Raw genomic sequence first — 21,828 nt, 5'->3', positions numbered from 1 at the left:
TTCTAGGGAATTAGGTTGTATTAAATCATATTGAGACCAGAAAATAAGTTTAAGCCACCTCTGTATTTCACTGTTAGTCATGATACATGCTATCTATTATGAATTAAGTCTAATGTAAAAAACAGAAGAAAAGTCTTGTATTAACAAGTTAATTCTAGGAAGTAACTCTGAGGTCTGAAAAGCAAGCATTAAAGTATTAAAGTGAAAAAAATTGTTATTTTTGAAAATAAGCGATTACATAAGTAAAAGGATCATCTGTACTTTGAAGAAAAAAAGTTAAGGTAACTATAATAGAGAATCCTTTGCAAGCTCACACATACCCTCAAAATTAATAGCCATATTAGTAGTTACAGGCAATGCAACCTGACATGATGTCCTAGACTCCTGAATGGTTTACACCTTTTCATTTTAAAATTGTGCATGAAGGCAAGAAGCATGTGATGAGTACAGGGGGATTAGTTCACGTTGGTCATATGTTAACACAACAGAACAGTAGAGAAAAGCTGTTACTGTCTAGTTTCTTTGCTGTATTTCAGATCCAGATGCTACAGACGCCCTGTGTATTACTCCACTCTCGCAGAAGTTTTCATCTCTGTAACTTCTTTTTAACCTCCTTCTTATCACACTATCTTACCTTGGCAACAACTGTGCTTTCACAGACTTTCTAAACCCCTCTGCTAACCTAACTCAAAAGCTCTGCAGTTAGAAAGCCCACCCCAGTGACTACTAGAAACAGCTAGGTGTCACCATATCAGCTGTAGACAGACATAAGCACACTCAGCTACTAACATTCTACAGTACCAGAGCAGTGTAGGCCAGTTTCTTCCTTTTCAGGGGTAAAAGGAAGTTTTTCTCTGGGAGACTGTCAGAAACAAAGCTAGTATTAACTCAGTATGTTATCTGTGCCTCATTAGAAAACAAGAACCTGAACGGAAAAGTAGTCTGGAAAAATAAGCAGGAAACACAGCATCATTTTGATTTGGGATATTAACTGCAGAGCAACACAGAATAGCCAGCAGCACAAACTTATCAATGAGCTACTGCTGCGCTAGATTGTATGTGTCTGTTCTATCATACGTCTGTACAGGATAGTCTTCCCCATTTCCAGAATAACACCAACAGGCACTCTGAAAATCCACCAAACCGAAGAGAAACAGCACAAGTGTCACTTACGCAGTCCCACAGCATCATGTTTGCCGTTGTCATTTCTGTTTGGTTGCACTAGCGGAGCAAATGAAACAGCAAGGATATTTTTACTTTCCCACGTGTTTTGTCCCGTTCTCAAGATTTGTGTTAGCTGCGTAAGAACAACAACAAAACAAAAATCAGTGGTCAGTTTTGTCATACTATTATTCAGACTAGTATTCAAACAGCAATATTTTGATTTGCTTCAAAATTAATGTATAAAGTTTGTTCTCTGAACAGCCAGGACTTCCATATTCCTTGAAGTATTTAGTCACTAGAGGACTGAAGATAGCTCTTCTGCAATGGGAAGAGATGCAACAGGAAAAATAAAAGCTTAAGTCTTGCATTTTTCCTTAATTTTTCCAATACTTTAGGTTGGAAACAGCTTCTGGCATCCAACCTCTAACTTGTAGCTAGCTTTGTGCAAGCAAAATCAGGCAATTCAGAAGCATTTCCAATTAAGTCACAAAAATATCTCCTAGGACTGAGATTCCACAGCCTCTCCAGACAACCTGGTGTGATATTCAACCACTTGTTACGAAAAAATATTTTCCCTCTATCAAGGCAGATTATTCCTTTGCTGCAGTTTGTAAAATTCTTCTTTCAGTCTGCTGTGCACCTGGGACAACATTGTTCACAATCAAATCCCACACCCTTTCGGGCAGCCAAATCAGGAGGTCAGATGTTCCCTAGCTGTTTTTTTCTTCAGGTTAGACAAACCCAGCTCTTTGAGGCTCTTATGTTTTACAGGTTATAGTATCCCAACTACTTGTAAGGCAGAACTACTCAGTTTTAATTTTATGTCCAAATTTGGACTACTTTTAAGTTGAATGCCATCAATTTCAACTGATGGTATCTTAGTCCAATAAATATAGGATAAAGTATTTATGGAACTGAATGACACAGGCTACATTTCAACAACTTGAGTATTTTGATAATGTAGGTATACATGCACTGTGACAATCATTTTTGGAAGGTAACTAGAAAATTTATCAATTTAAGTGTTTCAGTAATTATCTGTATTCATGAAAACATCAACTGAAGTCATAGTCTTTCTTTCTCAACTTCCCTATCAGTAATACAGGGAAAATAATACTTACCTTTGTAAAGCCTTTTGAGATCTAAGGATGAGAAGTGATAGAAGCGCGAAGCATTATTAAATTAATACACCTGTCTGAAAATGAAAAACATCTAATCTAACAAGAAAAAGCAACACTGAAAACTGCTGGAAATAAATCCTTTTTTGTCTTCCCTTACCATTTCCCGTTAATTACAGATATGTCATCGTATTTCTCTGAAATCAGTGTTCCTGTTTTAGAGGGTGGTTTTTGTTTTGAAGTATTGACTGACAGAAAGCATGTGGCAGGGAAGATTTCAAAGCAGTTCTGCGAATGATGTAATATACTTAAAACATTTACAAATGGAGTTCTAGCTTCACTGAAGACAAAACAGTTTTGTTACAGACAAGAGGATTTCAGTGTTTTAAGGGGGGAGTTCAAGACTGCATTGCAAAAGACTGGTATCTGCTTAATTGCAGCAAAACACTGAGTCAAGATGTCATCAGCTGAACATTAACTTAGTACAACATACATGTAAAAACATTTCTTAAAATTAGTATAAGAAATATATAAAGATAGCAAGGGGAAATTGTCACTAAGTCACCTGATCTTCTATAGGCATTACTAAAATGCCTCCAACTTTCAACAAAATTTTCATGTAGTTTTCATGGTCTTTCTGGACTCCAGCTCCACAGTAAATCCGGTCATACTGATGACTGTCTGAAGCTATTTCCAAACAATTACCAACCACAAAGGCAGGTTCACAGAACTCAAATCTAAGGGGAAGAAAAAAAAAGAGGGGACATTTCAAAATTAGGATTTTTGAGAAAAGTCAGTCGATATAATGACAAAAGTATTTTTCAGATCTTCCCTTAAGTAATGGAAAAAAAGATAAGCATGCATACTTTAAAAAAACTGTATTATATGGAAGTGCTAAATACCAAGCCATTTATTGCTTCCGTCCCATCAAGGACCAAATAAAAATTCCTAAGTTATAGTCAGTATATTACATAAAAAAAAGCCTGAAAGAAACACCAGACTTCCTAACTATAAGCAAATAAATTGGTCTAAAGAAACCTTATAAGCCATACAGGAAAGTCTCTTTAAAATAGAAGACTTGTAAACACTTGTGCAATACCCAGCCTGTTGAATAAACGTGGAACCAGTCCAATTCCTAATACATTCTCCCATCCCAGCTTTTAAAAGAGTATACTCTTATGAGTAATTTTTCTCTATGTCCCCCAAATTTCCACCTTGAGCCCAATCAGCTTTTCTCCAAAATAGAATTCAATGGAAAAGTTTGGACTGCACACAAAGAAAGGGAATAAACGATTAGTTCTGAGAAGCACCTGTTCTAATTTTCATCAGCAAATGAAAGTTACATAACTGCTCTTAAGCGGACTTGAGCATACAAAAGAAGTTGCAAGGACTAAGTTCTCCTGGACAGTGCATAAAACGGCAAAGAAAAGACGTACGGGATAGAACTTCATTTCCAAAGCTGTGTATGTTTTCTATTACAATGATATTTTCCTGACATTTTTCAGGTCTCTGCTACACCTTTCTGCTTACATCATTAATGCCATGATAATGTAATTTACATCTTTGTTTAAAGAAACACAACACCTCTCTACACACACACACCAACAACATTCAGCCAGTAACTTTGTGTCTCCTGCTCCCCCCCCCCCACACACACACTTTAAGAAGAGAGGTTACAGTTGCTCATAGAAAAGAATTACGGTTTTCTTTGAAAAACCACTGAATGAAGTCTAACACTTTGTTGTGGCATGAAGTAGTTCATAGGTCATCTGACAGTATCAAAATCCAAGACCCCTCAAAACTTCACCCAGAAGGAACGAACTTAAGAGTTCTAAATACTTCATTGAATGAATACAGCCATTTTATAAACTACAGCTGATATTCAAAAGGAAATTTTGACTTGGCTTGCAGTAGTAAATCCCAGTACAACTACTACAAATCAGTATTTCCTCAGTTACAGTGAAGCCTGGCAGTTATCACTGCTTAGGGATACGGCCTATAAGGCTTAGCTGACTCTGTCTACAGCATTGCCATTCACAAATTAAAATTATTAAACTGAATTTTTTGCTTGAAGTCTATTTTGTTCCCAAGATGGGGTGTTTGACCTTGAAAATAATTCAAGGCTTCCTTCTTTGACTAGTCATGGACAAACCCCAGAATCCTTTACCAAGAAACTGCAACTCCCTTATGTGATGTATGTGGCCAACAGTCCATGTTGTTTCCTCATCCAAGTCAAGTGGAAGAAATTAAAACTATGAACAACACTGGTAGACTGAAGAGAAAAAAAGGAAGGGGGAGTGAGGAAGAACTGTACACGACCAGGCAGCTAGCCTGAACTGTGGTTGAAATAATTTCAGAGGAAGAAAGAAATATCTGGAAATACATTAGAAAAGGTTAAATGTTGGGAAGAAAATTAAACCCAAAGCACTCATTACTTCACTGAAGAACTCATCTCATTTCATAAGCACGTGGAATATTGTCTATTTTTCAACATTCAGTGAAGGTCAGGCAGTTCAACACAGTTTTAATTTCAGGTTGTCTACAGATGAAGTTAAGCATCAACACACTGATTTATCTTGAAGGTTTCAGCAAAGTACCCTTTGTGGTTTTAAAAAAGTACAATAAAGACAGGTGGGAATAAAGTACTTCTCTAAAATGCAGTTTTAGATCTTAAGACATTCACTGGTTCTGTGTTCTTAGACAACAGAAGAGAGCCTGCCTGCCTAACCTGGTAACTTTCACAACTTCTCTTCACAAAATGCTCCTTCAAAAGCTGACATAATTACCCGGTACTTCTAAACTGCTTCCTCTACTGGAAGCCACCACTCACACCCTCGGAAAACAAACACCAAATCCTCCAAGGAAGCAAAACCACAAGACAGAGACAAAAAGACAAAACATATCCCAGACGCAAAATGTATTTACAAAGCATGGACAAAAAAGGGTTTATGAATACAGTAAAAGCTGAAAATAATTTTCCATATAGCTTCACAGCTTGAAGCCAGATGAACACTAAGTGCGAATGACACAGACATGGCTTCCTATTACAGCTGTAACAATCAGACAGGCTAAGCAGTGGAGACCAACTCTGCCTATAGAGGCATTAAATTGTGGCTCGATCATGTTATTAGTACAAATTTGTGGAGACATGGCTTATTACCAAGACAGACAGGTATTGGTTAGTTCATTCATTTCAAAAATATCTTCACCCCACTAGCTTCAGCTAGTTCCAACCCAGTTAATCAAAAGCAGGAGCATCCTGAAAGACTTCCAACAGTACTATGACACATGCAATTTGCAAAGACACCTCTTTAGCCCATGTCAGATGAAAAACAAGGGGGTCTACTCAGCTCACTTGGCAGTGCAATGATAACACCCACCTAGACTACAGTGGTATGCTGGCTGTCCATTCAGATCATATGCAGTTCTCAAACTGTCACTCATCTTTTTGGGTAGCAAGAAGCTAACAGTTGTTAGAAGTGGGGCAAAAAAACTAAGTGGTATCTCATCATGGCAACACTTTAGCTCAAAAGCCAACCCCATCCATTCATGCTGCCTGTAGAATTAACAGCTTTGCATGTTATGGTATGAACAGTGACAAAACACCAAGAATAGAAAGGCATATAGGGTTGATACTTGGAGAATTATGGACTTCTTAAACCTAGTTAAGTTGTACAACAGTAAACCTTACTTCTCCACACTACAATGCAAAATAAACCTAACTGAAGAAATGAGACTCCTTCCCCACTCCCTTAATCTTCAACTGATTTCATTATCATGAAAAGATGCATGCACCTCAGAATCAGAAAGAATTGATAAATGCATATACTAATGTGTGGTATTCATGTAATCCAGCACCTTTGTGAATACCTCCTAGTAGAGACTAAAATATAATTTAGAGAATTTGTCATTAACTTGCCCAAACTATTTGCAAAAAGAGTGAGGTTAAGTTCAACCTCACTGAAGCCTCCCCACCATTTGATAAGGGAATGATCTAAAACAAACAGAAAGATCCTGCAAATACACAGGAGTAAGCAATTTTAAGACTACCTGCCCAACAGTAACACAAGCTTGTCAGTCTTACTGCATGAAAATAGTATCAACCACACTTTTACGATGGAACTTAACCTCAAACCCAAACTACTTTCAGTCCTATTTAACACTACATTCAACAAGCTAATTTCATTCACATTGCCTTTGGGATATCAAAACAGATCAGATATTCAATTTGTGTTACACTGAGTTATTTTTAGTAGATTATAAACTCTGCTGAAAAGGAATGTTTTATTGCTCTAACATGTAATAGTGACAGTCACATAAGCTACCTATTCAGATGAGGTAGTATTTCACTTAGTTACACATTTGAAATGAACTATGAAAAAGAGTTAAGAAATGTCAAGTGCTATTTACCTTCTGTTGATCTCTATCAAATTGTCAGGGTGGCCTTAGAGACAACTAGATAAGTAACATGAAAAAATTTGTTATTTCACAGATTAGATGCCAAAAAAATGTACTGGAACGACACAGAGAAGTTTGAATCACACAAGGTTCTTCAGTTCAATCTGGTATTTTGATTACAAGCAAGCAGCTAACCGAAGAGAAATTAAGAGTTCCCATTATTGATAGCATAGCAACCAAGTTTCTATGTCTGAATGAACACTTGCCACAAGGACAGATTTAATTTCACACAGATCTTGTTTAGCAATGGCTCAAGACAGTCAAGTACTTTCAAGATTAAGTGTGTTGACCTGATCTTGTCCTTTCCTTTTTATTTCTGTATTCTGTCCCCTGGGGAAAGGAATTCCAAATCCATCCTCCCAGTATTAAAGCTTTATAAATTCAATACAGCCACAGCACTTTTCTTCCAGGTAAGCATCAAAAATTACCTGCAGAATTTAAAGAGCATTTTTGTATTCACTGCAGCAGCTTAAGAGAATAATTAAGGAGTAGATTGTCACTGTATGTGTTTGAGTGAAATTCTCCATAGGTATCAACAGAAAACAACGCTACCATTGTGATAAAACAAACACTCATTTAAAAACGTTTCCAGTAAAAAACTAAGATTAAAATGTATTGCTTTTGTATCCATATCCACCAATCTAGTAGTTGTGTGATAACAAAATATTAGTAAAATATGACAGTACAATAGCCTACCCTCTAACAGTTCCCCCACACACACACCCCTACACACGTTCATTTGCTGGTCCTAAGATAACATCTATCCACACAACCCACAATTTAAGTACTTCTAACTCTGAAGATGTATTGCATGATTTTTTGGACTAAGCTCTTCTGCCTATATGAGTGCAGGACATTATTAATCCTCATGTCTCCTGAGGATCAAACCAGAGGCAATTTTTTTTTTTTAAGTAGGAGACATACTTGATTCCCTAGAAATGAACAAGTTCAATGGAACTATGCATAATATTATGTAATTTGAAGGAAAAACCACCTTTAACATCAACAGATATGTGTTTCAAGGGTAAAATGTATCATAAGATACTTAAAAAAAACAGTACTGAAGAACTACTTAAACCGCTGACACCTGTCTTCTGCTAATAGAAAGATCAGACAGTTCTTAAAACTACTATCACTCCAGCTACATTTTACACCTCTCCATAGCTATAATTCATTACCAGGATACCACCTAATAGTACACTTCTGCCTATTTTACTAACCACGCTCACATCCCAGCTTGCTGCTCACAACCCTTACAGGAAAAAACTTTTCAGTATGAACTTAGGATTTCTGGGTATTTGTTCACCCACTTTCTTTGGTCAGTCAACTCAAACCCCTCCAAAAGGGTCTGAAATTTCAGTATCAAATGCTCTAAGTGATTTACCGCATAGTCTAGACAACTATAGTTTCACAGAAAAAAAAAGATAAACAGTAATGCTCAGCAGCTCCAAAAAGACAAAAATTAAAACAAATGACTATCTTATTTTTGCAAAGGAAGAGCAGTAAGTTAGGTACATTTAAGCTTACTGAAATTTACAGCACAGAGCACTACTCTTCAACTTTAATGATATATAAAGAGAAGGCTGGCAAGTTAGTAACATTTGCCATTTCAACTGTGCTGATGCTACAGTGGCATAAGAAAAACTCTGGAGCATCCCAAGTTTTAGATACAGCCGTTCCTGGGGGAAAAATATGTTTTAAGATACGTTTTAATACATATATGCAAACAGTAGTGAATCCAGCATAAAAACTCACAGAATGAAATATGTTAAATTCCCTTAACATGTTAATAAGCAGACATTAAAATGAATCTGCAAAGAGTGGAGATTCTGAAAACGTGTGCTATAGACTATTTCTTCTACTGTGACAAGCAAGTAACAAACTTTTGTCCTATACTATACTAACTATGCTGTTGACCATGTTTTGCAGCAGAAGGATCCCTCAGAATGGGGGATGAGGATGACAAAAATTAGATTAAGATTAGTAAGCATCTTTTAAATGATTTTCACTAAAAACGAAAACAGAACTATCTTTTTAAAACAGCTACAGAAGCTGAAAAATAAGTATTTCCAGTGCTTATCTGGAAATAATTAAATTACAAATAATTTAATCTACAAAGTTCTAGCTCCTTCATCCATTTGTACTAAAAAGATAATGCTCAGAGCTGCTTCTATATAGAAAAATTTCATAAAACTGCTAAATCTTACTCCTAAAACCTGAAGGAAACCTTCAAGAAGCCCTCAGATCATTTAATCAATTTCAGTTTTTAAACTGACATAAAACTTTCTGCTTTGAAAACCACAGGTGAAGGTCAATGATCTCACATGGGCTTTGTGTAATCTAACATGTCATAGCAATGTGCAACTGAATAATGAAATTTTCTAATTTTCATGCCTTGTTAACATTTTTCAACTTATTGTACTGCAAAACTAATATAGAAGTACTATCAGCCAGATTTAAATGCGTTTCTTTTATAGAGGAAGCAGTTTTCCCATTTCTCAACAAATATTTCCCATGTTCTATCCTGACAGTGATCTCAATTTAAGATCAATCACTAATTAAGAAACTTAAGATTAAGAAACCTAAAAAAGGCAACATGTAATATCAGAAAACAATTTTTAAAGGATGTTAGATCTTTTCCTATTAACTGAAACAGAGGAGCAAGACAGTAAGTTCTTTCCGTCCTTTTTTGGCATTTTTCTCCATTGTTCATTCTGCCTTGTTTATGTATTTATTCAAGCTCTTTAAACAACTCTTTGGTTCATGTATAAATGCATTTTCATGGCTTGCTAGCATTTCTACTGAAAAATTACACGCATTTTACTTAATATTGCTATTTGTGAGACCTTCTACATGTACACTGTGAACATTAGAATAAACAGAAACAGAAGTATTAAATCTTTGCAAAGAAAAACAAGATCTACAATAGCAACTGAAGTTCTTTACATCCAGCTACAATAACGGTAATTAGCATTAGAAAAATAGCCAGAAGTGATGCTGGCATAATTTCTATCCAGTAATCTTTTCCCTGAACGTTTTTTCAGCTTCCAGGCATTGCTGTAGGACAGCAAGCAAGAAATATATTCCAGCTTCACTTCTGTTATCTCAGTTTTTCAACAAGATTGTCATGGTTCTTCTATCACATTTGTCATGGTTCTTCTATCATGTGACTTCAGCTACCTTGCTTATAATTTCTGATACTCAGTTTCATTTAAATGCCTAAAAACCCATTCATTTCTGAAGACAAAACTTAGGACTAACCTCACTCTCCCCTTCAACACTAGTTTACAGAACTTAAACTTCACAATTACAAATCATGATGGTAAAGAGTGAAAGATATTCCTTCAGTTTACTTCTTTAATTCTGCAGTGAATTTTAAGAAGGATAGATTCCTAAGAAATACCAAAGTCAAGTAAGTTTTTCACTTCAGTTTGTCAAGGCCCTAATAAATACAAGGATAGATGTCTGGAGAACACTGTTTCTGGAGACTACACTACTGCATACTACAGGCTTTTCTGAAGCCAGTGATTTGTTAACAAGGCACTGAACATTTTCATCAGCTACTTTAAGGTAACAAGTGTTATTAATACTATCGAAACTTGCAGTAACTAGAGACTTTCAAAGAATGACGTTGCCCACCATGGGGCTTATTATTTCTAGAAGATATTTTCTATGTGGTTTTGAGAAAGCAAGAATATAGCTTTCTCCAATTATCAAATACTTTAAAAATACACTTTTAGTTTCTTTCTAGATAGCACTAGACCCAACTATCATTTTTGGAGCCTTCTGGCTTATGAGGTATAGGTGCATTGCTTCTTTTTAATGTCTCCAACTAAAAAAGGGACATTCCAAAAGCCTATTTTCTTTTTTGTTTGTTTAATATACCTTCTGGCCTCAAAGAATCCCACTAGATTTCTTACAGTCCTATGTTCTTGTGGTTAGACTAAACCTCAAGAAGAATTTATTCACCACTTTAAAAACACGTTTACTACTTGAAATTAAGAATAAGTTACCAGTTAAATTTAAGTTGAAAAAAACGACAAAGGAGTTTGAGATGGAATGCCTTTCCTGCTTAGATTTTTACTGCTATCATTATCCAGCTGCACAGGAAGGAATGTGCTTTTTCTTTATGTGTATACAAGGAACTTTGTTTTAACTCTGCATTTATGAAAGTGAGCTTTCAAGCATCCTATCAGTAGCCTTGAATTTCAATGAAGACAAATACTTGGTTGGAAGAATAAGCTATTTTTCAATGCCCAACACAATTTATTACAGAACTTCAGAAAGAAGTTTCACCCATAACAGTTATCCCAGAAGTAGTACTAGGGTTCTTGTCACTTACCATTGAAGTGGTTTCTTTTGATCCCGAGAAGGGTTCGTGATTTTCTTTCACAGCAGGGACTTCACCAGCTTACCCAGGTTTGGTTTTTGATAGGGTGCTAGAAGATGGGCAACCTAGCCTTGCCCTGTGGCTCTCTCTCCAAGCTGGATATTCTAGGTCTAGAAGTTGACTGGGAGCAGAAAAGACAACACATTCCCCTTCAATAAACAGGTGAAGCGGGGCCTGGTACTTGCACAAATGTGTTTTAGATAGAGCCTTCTTAAGGAATGTTTTTTCCCCTTAAGTAGCATGCATTCCTTCAAGGGTTTAAGCATGAAAGAGAGCCTTACAGGTATTTCAGACTCAGAACTTTCTTTACACCTAAAATCTTTCACGCTTCAACCATGACAACACTTAAGATGCTGAAGATGGCACATTTCCTTTGCTTCTGCTGGCAAATACACGTTATCAAGTAAAACCAAAGCATCATTTTACCTCTCAGAAGGAACAACTCCACCTCCATTTAAAGGGAAGATATTTTGATAGATTGGTAGGATATGGATACAGATACAAGTGATCATTGGAATTATCTATCTGAAAAGCTTCCCCTCTGATGAAGGGTTCAACAGACAACAGATAGAAGGATAACCTGTCTTTTAAACAGAGAGTGTAGTGTCTCAAACCCTTTTGTACATTTTTACTTTGCTATCAGTCTTCAGTCAAGCACTTGCCCAATCATAGAAAAACATTACATTTCAAGAGTATTTTTAGCAGTAATCATTAAAAAACATTGTATTATACTACTCAACACTGGATTATTCCCTCATAAAAAGTGGCATCAAAACAATATTCCCTTTTATCGGAGAGGGGAGGAGTACATCATAACAACCCATCTCCGTGCCCAACGTCAGATGCAAAATTAAAGGCACATTGCTTCAAGTGAAAGAACACCACAAATAAAGTATTTATTTAGAATCCTAGCTGAAGCTTTTCAAGGATTTACATATAAGATAAAACCCCCATTTTATTTCTGCTTAAAAAGGAGACTGCTTGAAAAATTCAGACCAGACCGAAGAATGTTATCCACTAAGAAAGAACACAGGGAAGGGACAACACAGTTTTATAGTATTCCCCATCTGCACAACTACGGTCAGGAAACCATAATGTGGTTTTCTGTGCTTTATCCCCTACATGCCTCTTTAAAGGCTGCTGACAAGTGTAAGGTACTTTTCCCCAAAACATGCACACATCCACTGAGACAACTAGCTTCATTTATATCAGTCTGCCAGATAAAATCCATTTTCAAGCAGAAAGGACACCTGCTAGGTATACACCTGTGTTCAACAGTAGGCAGACACTGAAAGTCTTAGGAATCCTTTTTGTTTGGCAGTCTTTCATCCAAATACTAAGCCGACCAAAGCAGTAGTTCAGAAGTCAGTTCACAGAATTTTTCGCATGTCTTTCTTTTGCAAACCGAGATTCAGGAAAAAGTTACTGAAACAATAATTAAACCTAGATTTACTGACCCAGAGCACATTATTTTGAGGTAGATTAAAACTTTAGACACACTGCACACAATTACGTATTTTAATAATGTATGGAAAGGACCCAGTCCATCACAGAAAAAACACTACCCAATCTTCATCAACTATATTAAAAGACAGTTAACCAGGATCAGCTATGCAGACACGAAGTTACAAAGCCTCCCACAAAAAATCCAAACAGACCAGTATTATGTCAACTACAGTTCAGTTATTACGAAGTAGATTTATACCAAAAAGCACTTTCACAGGTATGTTTAAGTTGGCGAGGATGGTACTTCTACAGCCATTGCTGAGAATTTTTCTGTTGTGAAGAAAAGGCAGATTATCATGAAGTATATGCCAAGTGATGTACGTATAAATCAGTGAAAGTTTAGAGGATATTCACCAGCCTGGTTCCGTTCCTTTGCTGGAATAACACTGTATAACTAAAGACCAATTTAGCTATCATTGTAAGTAACACACAACATTCAGAACACTGTTCCCAGAGTCAATCCATCACTGAATTAGCCAAAAATACATGTCTTCTACTTTGAGAATAGTTACATCTTTTTACTAAAAACAGTCTTTTTTCCTTCAAAAAAAACACATTATAACATACAGTTACTCCAAATGTAACAACTTCGGAATTTTTTCCTATTTTTTAGAGGCTTCAAAGTGTAAACCCCACTGTTCTAGTATTTATTCATATACACATCAGTTTTGTTTAAAAAATAATCATGTACTTCCTTGGTACCCCTCCACTCAGTTTCTCCTCATTTACGTACATAAAGGTATTACCAAACTGGAAAGGCATTTCAGTCAAAACCATCTTTTTTGTATGTCAGCGTACACATACAGGAATAAAGGTATGCACAGGAATTCATTAGCTGTCAGTTGCATCTTACTTACAGAGCCATTAATGCAGTACTAGTAATGATCATGAGGAACCACAGTTCTCACTCGTACATATACTAACATCAACTAAGGTTAAAAGCCTGTATTAAAATCAGGACAGTGACGATGACAAACTCATTTCATGTTACATAATTTTAGTATTATATTCACCATGTTCTTCAGTAGAATAAAGTTCTCTAACAAATGTTAGAAGTACAGAATTGAATACAGGTAACACTAAGACAACTCTTTAAACTGAACTTCATACTCCACTTAGGAGAGCCTTCTGGTATGCAGGAGCAGAAGGAAGAAGGACTATGGTATGACCACAGCTCCAGAAGTTTGGTTTAAGGAAAAAAGTGGACTGAGCTCCAGATAAGAAAACCAAGAGCACAGCAGTTCTTGAAGCACGTTACGGAGGCAAGATGATAAAACTTCTCTGCTCCCCTCTGACCAAGAGAAGACAAGTAAGGACATGCAACTCTTACGCTACATTGACAATTCAAAAAAAAATCTGGATTTTCAGCAGCTACTTTATAATTACTGCTGGAGAACTTCCTGTCTGTAAGAAAGCCTTTACAGAGAATAAGAGGGCTAGAGGCCTGTTTTTCCTTTCACACAGGCGAAGAGGCCCAAGATACAGATTCTTATGGACACGCTTAAAACTAGTAATAGTAAATTGTTAAGTGGAACCAGCATGTTTCAAAGCCCTGTAAACCTGAAGTAACCAGTAAGAACGAGTTGTATGTGAGCACAGATGAAGACTCCAAAGTCCATCTCTTCAAGTAATAAAGATGAATACAATCAGATAAATTCACTTGTCTTTCATATCTAGATCAACAGTAGTAGATTAGAAAAAAGTTAATTCTGTACAGAAAGATGTCCAGTTATATAATAAAAACTTAGATATTAATTGTCCTATACATGCTAAGACACCTACACACCAGCACACATCATTCTTTACCTATGTATACATATATGTACCTGCATGTACATACACGTGCCCAAAAATGCAGTGAGATCAATTCTGTTAAGTATTACACAGCAGGAATACTCCCACACTTTAAGCCTTAACTTACCTCATGAATTAGAGCAACAAATTGAAATTTCTATGTTGCAGCAACAAATACCATTTACCACGTGTGATGCCATTCTCCTCCTCCCCTTACTAAACTCATTTTAAACTAACTACATCATTACAAAACAGAAAACCTGCTGTGAAGTGAACTAGACAAATGAGATACTTACTTATCAAAGCTATCACTGTATTTTATGAAGCTCTCCAATTTTTCCTTGGCATATTCTACCACATCTGAATGAAGCTCTATTCCATGATTTATCCCAAAAGGTCCTGTAAATAGAAACAGCAGTTTTGTTGTTTTTCTTTAAACCACAGCACAAACACATGGAACAATATTGTACCTTTTGTCTATGAAGGTACTAACATCACATAAAACAATGAAGTCATCCAGCACTCTACACAAAGATAATCTGTAGCGCAGATAGAATGGTAAGAGAAAACATAAGGTAAAAGGGCAAAGGATCAAAAAAACAAGGACAGAACCGTGGCAAAACAATTTTGTACAACCGACTTTCATCATAAGGATGCAGAAAATCTTGACTACGTGTAGGACAGTCTGAGCAACTTCCTTTTCAATATATAGCTGGAAGACGACAAATTCAAATTATAATTTAGTCTATTTTGTTATTCAAATTTTGAAAGGTTTTCTTATCGTAGACTTCTCAGTTCCTAAGAATTCAGAGAGATTTTGTATTATATTCATCTACATTGGTTCTTGTATTTATCAAGTTCCTAAATCAGAAGCTTACTCCCGATTTACTCACAGTAATTATCTTCCACTTAGAATACTGCAATTGACTTACATTATGTTCATTCCTCACAATACCATTACAGTTGCAATACTGCTTTCCTGCAATCAAATCCAAGTATATTTCCAAGGTAATTTGTGGGCCAGAAGTTTTTTTTTTTTTTTTTAGGAACAAAAAGAAATCATGAGATAGTTTTATGACTATTATCTACAACAGGAAAGACTCCGAATCAAATAGTCACATTTGCTGTGGGGATTCTATATTTAACATGTATTCAACAGCCCACAGACTTCAGTCATGGAAACACAGAATTGGAAAAGGAAGATAAAAGGGGAAGAAAAGAAAGAAAGCAAACATCAACAGCATTAGGCAAAACTTGCATTTAAATCCTCTACTGCATTCTAAATCTCACCTAAATATTTCACTATTTATTTCCAATAAAATTGAGTAAAATGTCTTTTCTTGGACACTGATGAAAAACAAACAGACCTAGGGTTACTGAGAAAACATTTTCTGCAGTAAAAAAACCCTAGTATATGCTACTAAGCTGATTAATAATCGCAATTTTTAATGCAGTTTAGAATATTTTCTATTAGGTAAAGTACCAAACAATAGATTACTATATGTGCTGCTCTTAAGACCTCTCCAACATCAGCCAAGAGGTAGGTATATCATCCAAGGGATGTACTTTGAACTTGTAGAAACATGTACCTCCTGTTGACATTCACACCAATTTTAAATTTGGTTTATTATCTATCACACTGAGAAGCATTAGCATAGGTCATCTTTCAAGGTGTTTATTTAATGTTCCCTTGCACTGTTATAGACTATGACATTCCTAACCAGCAGTTACACTTCCATGAGACACTGCAGCATCTAATGCAAGTTTTCTTTTTATTAAAATTGTCATTCCTTTTGGCCTCTTAACTACAAAGTGCCACTTGTCCCAAAACTCACACGTGTTCCTTTCAAAACTCAGCTTTAACAAACCAAAGAACTAAAGAGCTGTACATGCTGGTTATTCCAAGTTTCAAATTAAATCTGTGAATGTAATGTATACACCACATCAGGATACACCACAATAACACTAATCTAAACAGAAATAAAAGATATAGATTCTATTCTTTCACCAGTAAAGTCAAAAGCCAAAGAGTCAGCTAATCTAAAAAAGTGAAACCAACTCCTCTGTTACTCTCCAAAGTCAGCTGGTCTCTTCCACGATAATTGGAAACAATTCTATCACCCAGTTTGAACTACATTTATATTTTAATGGTAGCAACAGTTAATCTCTATGGAGTGGCTTTATTTTTTTTAAATATGTCACTATATTTGCAAATGTTCACCAGTTTCAACTCACTAATTTCATCTATTTAATTTTGACGCTGTCAGCATGGCAAAAATACACTCGCTATATTGTCAAATTGAAAGATGTCCAACTACTGTCAAAGAACACATGGTTCCCTGTTATACTACACACTGAAATTGGTTTAAAAACATGGGCTTTTAAAAATATCCATGCTTTATATTTATCAGAAGCATACTCCTTTCCTTCTATATTATTTCTACTCCTTTATAAAAGCTGCTGTTCCTTTGCTTAAAACAAACAAAATAATTATTGTAACTAGTGATTTTTATCAAAAGAAGCAGAAAGTAAGAAAATGAAGAACTACATAGCTATGGAAATCCTGCTTTTGTCACTGTAGCACTAACTGCTACAGGCTCCTTGGTGCTGCTGGAGAAGTATCAGCACCTGAGCTGGCAATGTGGAAACATCTGTAGTGTAACTATTTTCCTTGGGGCTGTCAGCCAATCTCACCCTCTACAGAAGACAAGTCTTTTCCTTTCTTATTTCTTCAACTCCACATACAATACTCTGAAGGACAAGGATTCTGCTTGATAAGATTGAACCCAGGAGCATTCAACAAGCAACCAATAGCCATTCATAACAGGTTAAGTACACAGATACAGGTGCAATATATATGATCCAATATCATACTTTTAAACAAAGTCCAGAAAGAATAATAAAAAAGCAAAGCTTAACTACACAGAGAAATGGATGATTACTATTGCACGCTACTCTTAGCACCCATTTTAGAAAAAAGAACTGAACTTAAAATATTCCTAATTAAAATACATTTTTTCATAAATAGAAACACTCAAAAGTGACAAAGTCACTCTAATAGAGTAGGTATCTTTGGTTTTAACTTTTTTTTTTAAACCTGTGAATGAACATCATTTGTTTGCACAAGAGAATGTAAGTTTGCCAATGAACTTAATTGCAATAAAAGACCGTCAGAGATGCCAACAAATGAAGTTTGTTATATATGTATTAGTGGTAATTTCTACTTTTTAATCACTGAGAAGGAATGACAAAAACTGAGATAAATAAACCAACTCTTCACACCTCAGCTTTGTGCATACACCAACATACCCCAAAACCGTACCACCCGTTACCAAGTTTGCTGCAACCAAAGAAATACACAAAACTCCATTTAATACAGTCATTAAAATTACACCTGTGAAAGGTATATTCTAAAGTAGTTATCTTATATAACAGAATTTGTAAAAAAACAACTGATTTGCTAGCACACATTCTATATTAAGTATCATACAGGGTTTGGGAATTAAAAGCACTTTTCTCTAAGGTAGGTTGGTTCAATTTAAAATTTTACAATGATTTCTCATTTTATCTGTTCTCCATACAGGAAGTGTATTTGAGGACAGAATAAAGAACAGTACTAAGTAAAATAGCTTTTAAAACCTAAAAACTGCTTAATCTCTGCAGATCTGAAGTCTACATCCCAGAACTGATTAAATACAACAAAATGATTCAACAAACACATCTTGAGAAAGCTGTCTGCATGCTCATGAAGACTTGTTTTTCAGTGAAGTTTCTCCAAGAGATATAAGCCTTCACCATTTACTTTTTTGGATAAACAGAAAAAAAAATCAAAACAACGTAAAATAAGGGCATAAATATGGTAAAAATGCAAACTAAAATTTTAGCACTCAAATTGTTCCTCTATGCTTTTCCATTTTATGCAAAAAAAAATACTGTTTCCTTTCTCTCAAATTGAAATTTTAGGCTATAGAAAAAGACAAACATGAATAATTGCACCTTCCAAGACATTCCATGAAATGTCATGGAACAGCTTGTAGAGATAACCTATCATATTGTAAAAGCACAAACACACTGTTTTAAGTATAGGACTATATTTTGAAGACAAAGATTGTACAGGCCCTGTAAAGTGTACAAAAGATATGCAGAAACGATGTATTAAAAAATTCAAAGTTACCTAGTATTAATCCCACCATTGTACTCAAATATCCGGTTCCACTACCCAGATTTAGAAAAGACAATCCAGGTTGAAGCTTCAGAGCTTCCATGACTTCAGAATAAATGCAAGGAGCTGACAAATGTATATTTCCATGCTTCCAGGCCAAGTCTTTGTAAGCATTGTCCCTGTATCCTTCCAGATAATAATCACCACGATCAATTGCTCTGAAGGCTTGCTCCACACTCTCAGTGCGAATATACTGAGCTTCTTTCAAGTTATCAATTAAGTCATCATTGTCTTCTCCAGCACTCACAGCTCCTCCCATGCTGAATTTCTATGGTGATTCAATTAGTTTGCAAAATACATCAGGAGGGGTTTTCCAAAAAGCATTAAGTATGTAATGGATTCTTGGTTCTTCTTTCAAAAGCACATCACAAATGAATCCTGGAAAAAAAGATGTTTACATAACTTGAGTTTCCAAGAGAAACAAATCAACAATGATTAAAGGGTGATAAAACATCATTAGTACTGGACCACTTCACCAAGCAAAACCATTATAGACTGGACAGTTTATTTCATAAAAAAAATCTGCCCTTCAAATTCATGCCACCTCAATCCACTGCTCTTCAGCTTAGCTTTAATATGTCAACACTGCCTGTCTGCATTAGCAAGCAACACAAGAGTTTATACAGACGACGAAAACACTAACAGCCTCTCACCCATTACTACATAGATTTGTGGGGACAACAGCTGTCTTTGGAATAGATCTAGACCCATTCAGAGGACTAGATGTCCAACAGCAGTTGGAGCATACATCAACTTCGTTATGTTTAAAAGGAGCTGAGTTTACATGCTCTGAAATCACCCTGCAGTGGGAGACAAAGCCAGGTGATTTGTGATGACCGTGAGATGCATTTCAGATACTCACTTTGGAGTTGAATCGAATCAGAATACTAGTGTTGACAACCACACATTGTTCTGGTCTGGATCCAGCACCAGGAACGGTTCTGAGATCCTCCTTATGCCTCCCATATGCACTAAAGGAGTACCATTTCCTGAAGTACCTAAAACCTCTCATCTTGCTGGCTTTTAAGTAACTAGAAAGTTTTGTGAATTCCACACCACATATTCTCTTCAAAATAATTCCTTCAGAGCAGTATTTTATCTGCATTATTACATAATTAACCGCTAAATTAAATAAAAGCCAGATGTTAATGTTTTGATTTTTACATGAATTATCAGCAAAATAGTAAGAGTACTGGAAAGGAAAGATTTCAATCCATCAGTACTAGACTAATAGAGTAACCACAGCGAGCTAGTTGTTAATATTAATTAAAAAGTCACCTTAGCCAAAAGAACAAAACCCAAAGAATCTTGGTCCATATGCTGCTATGTTATCTCACTTCCCTCCTTTCCTTCCCCCAGCTTTGTGTTTTGTTTTAACCATACATCTAACAATACACAATTCAAGTATGAACACAAGTTGTTTTTCCCAACACTTGGTAGACTTTTCTCAAGAAAAATATTGGCTTACAATACAGAAGACAGACTAGTTCGTTCCCAAAAGTATCATTCCAACTGTACAGTAACAAGTAGTATGTTAGACAAAACATGACAACAAATATAAGCAACTGCCACCTTCGGTGCTTTATTTCTAAATGCCACAAACAAAGCCATTATCCCGTTAGTTTCTACAAAATAGGGGCCTTCTACCACCAGCGTGAATGACTTCAAGTACGTGATACTTGAAGAAACACGAAGAAACACTCACTCTCTTTAATTGCATTAAGTACCACCATTTTAATACAAATCCACCTGCTTCTTCAAATGTGTGTATTTCACTGAGCGTTCTTTTTTAAAAGATGAATCTTTTGTCTGAGATTACTCCAATACAATTCAGCAAATTCCTGTTTCGTACAAATTAGGCAGTAAGTAATTCTCAGGCACAATCAAGATACCAAAGATACCAGTCACCAGAATGAAGCAGATTCATAAACAGATTGTGGGGATCATTGCCACGGAATTTATGGTTCAATACTTTAAATGAAAATCCTTCTTACACTAATGAATCGTCTTCCATATAACAGGTCTGTATCAAAACTGTACTCATAAGCCTTTCCACGAAGCCTAATGAAAATCTCCACAAACTATGACCAACTTCTAATTTGGTGTGTTCCCCAACCACCAGTATGCAAGATCTGTGCTTCCTGGAGCACTAAGAGGATCAGAATGGTGAAGCTCTGCAAAGGAGAGCTAAACCTAAGAAAGCATTGCTTGAAGCTATTCACTGTAACTTCTTAAGGAAATGAGACTTACAGACTCGTGAAATCCAGAAGTAAATCCACACTTACTAACCTGAGGATTCAAATTTTATTTCAAGCAGTGTTACTTGGTGAGGAAAGGGAAAAACAACTCGGAGTTTAACAGGAGAAGAATGAATACCAAGTGGAACTGTTTCAGCTGAAAGACTACATGTTCAAGATACAAACATCCATTGGTAGGATACACAAATGCACCCCCAGCCTGCTCGCTGGCCAGGTGGTGAGAGAAGCAGGGAAAACCTTGATCTTGTGTAAACAACTCAATGTAAGGCAAAACATCAGTTTTATTGACACTGTTCTCATCACACCCCCCACAAAACAGCATCAAATGAGCTACTACCATGAAGAAAATTAACTGTGTCCCAGCCAAAACTAGTATAGCAAGTGAAAATCTAGTGACAAAAACATAAGTTTTTGCCTTCCCTTTACCCTAAAAGCATTGTGATCGTCTCAATGGATATGTTTAGAAAGAATTATAACTAAAAAGTAAATGTAAGAATCAAGTTTTTGAAGATTAATGCAGCTGGCTACATTTGAGATAGAAACACCACTCCCAGCCCTACCTGCAGAATGCATTCACTACCTCAAGCCAGCAGGTGGAGAACTTCACTAACTATTTATACTCCACGGGTGAGCAGGCACTATGAAACTGCTCAGAAGGAAAAAGCCTGTTCTTTCAACTTAAAATAAAGCTTTGTAGAGTTTCTATCAGTGTCTTCAGTTTCACATAATATTTTTTCCCTGTAAATAATAGTTTACAATTTCAAGATACTCAATAAACTAAAACAAAATTTATTTAGGTATTTTCTGATTTTATGTTCTTGGGATTCTTTGATACCTACAGTTAGTTAATGCAGTATCACCAGAATTTCTGCTGATGACACCCATGAACAAACACCTTAAGTTAAAGAAAATGAAGTA

At 35.9% G+C, this 21,828-nt stretch overlaps 1 protein-coding gene across 7 annotated transcripts in view; it reads right to left on the bottom strand.

The window, feature by feature from the left end:
* PCMTD1 (protein-L-isoaspartate (D-aspartate) O-methyltransferase domain containing 1) overlaps window positions 1-21,828 on the bottom strand; it is a 41,669-nt gene that overhangs the window by 3,947 nt on the left and 15,894 nt on the right. For 4 of the 7 annotated variants that reach the window (XM_083824186.1, XM_083824189.1, XM_083824187.1 and 1 more), the window contains exons 2-5: window positions 18,605-19,030; window positions 14,727-14,829; window positions 2,848-3,019; window positions 1,174-1,297 (exon numbers count right to left, since the gene is read on the bottom strand). In XM_083824186.1, the coding sequence (XP_083680312.1) occupies window positions 1,174-1,297; window positions 2,848-3,019; window positions 14,727-14,829; window positions 18,605-18,911 (706 nt within the window). In that variant the 5' untranslated portion in view covers window positions 18,912-19,030. Of the gene's footprint in view, window positions 1-1,173; window positions 1,298-2,847; window positions 3,020-11,082; window positions 11,252-14,726; window positions 14,830-18,604; window positions 19,031-21,828 lie in introns of those variants that run through there. The other 3 variants (XM_083824191.1, XM_083824190.1, XM_083824192.1) reach the window with 3 other exon arrangements.

The sequence above is a fragment of the Anser anser genome, assembly GCF_964211835.1.
Source record: "Anser anser genome assembly, chromosome: 2".
Lineage (NCBI taxonomy): Eukaryota > Metazoa > Chordata > Aves > Anseriformes > Anatidae > Anser > Anser anser.
Note: the sequence above shows the minus strand (reverse complement) of the source record. Positions and strands in the feature narration are given on the sequence as shown.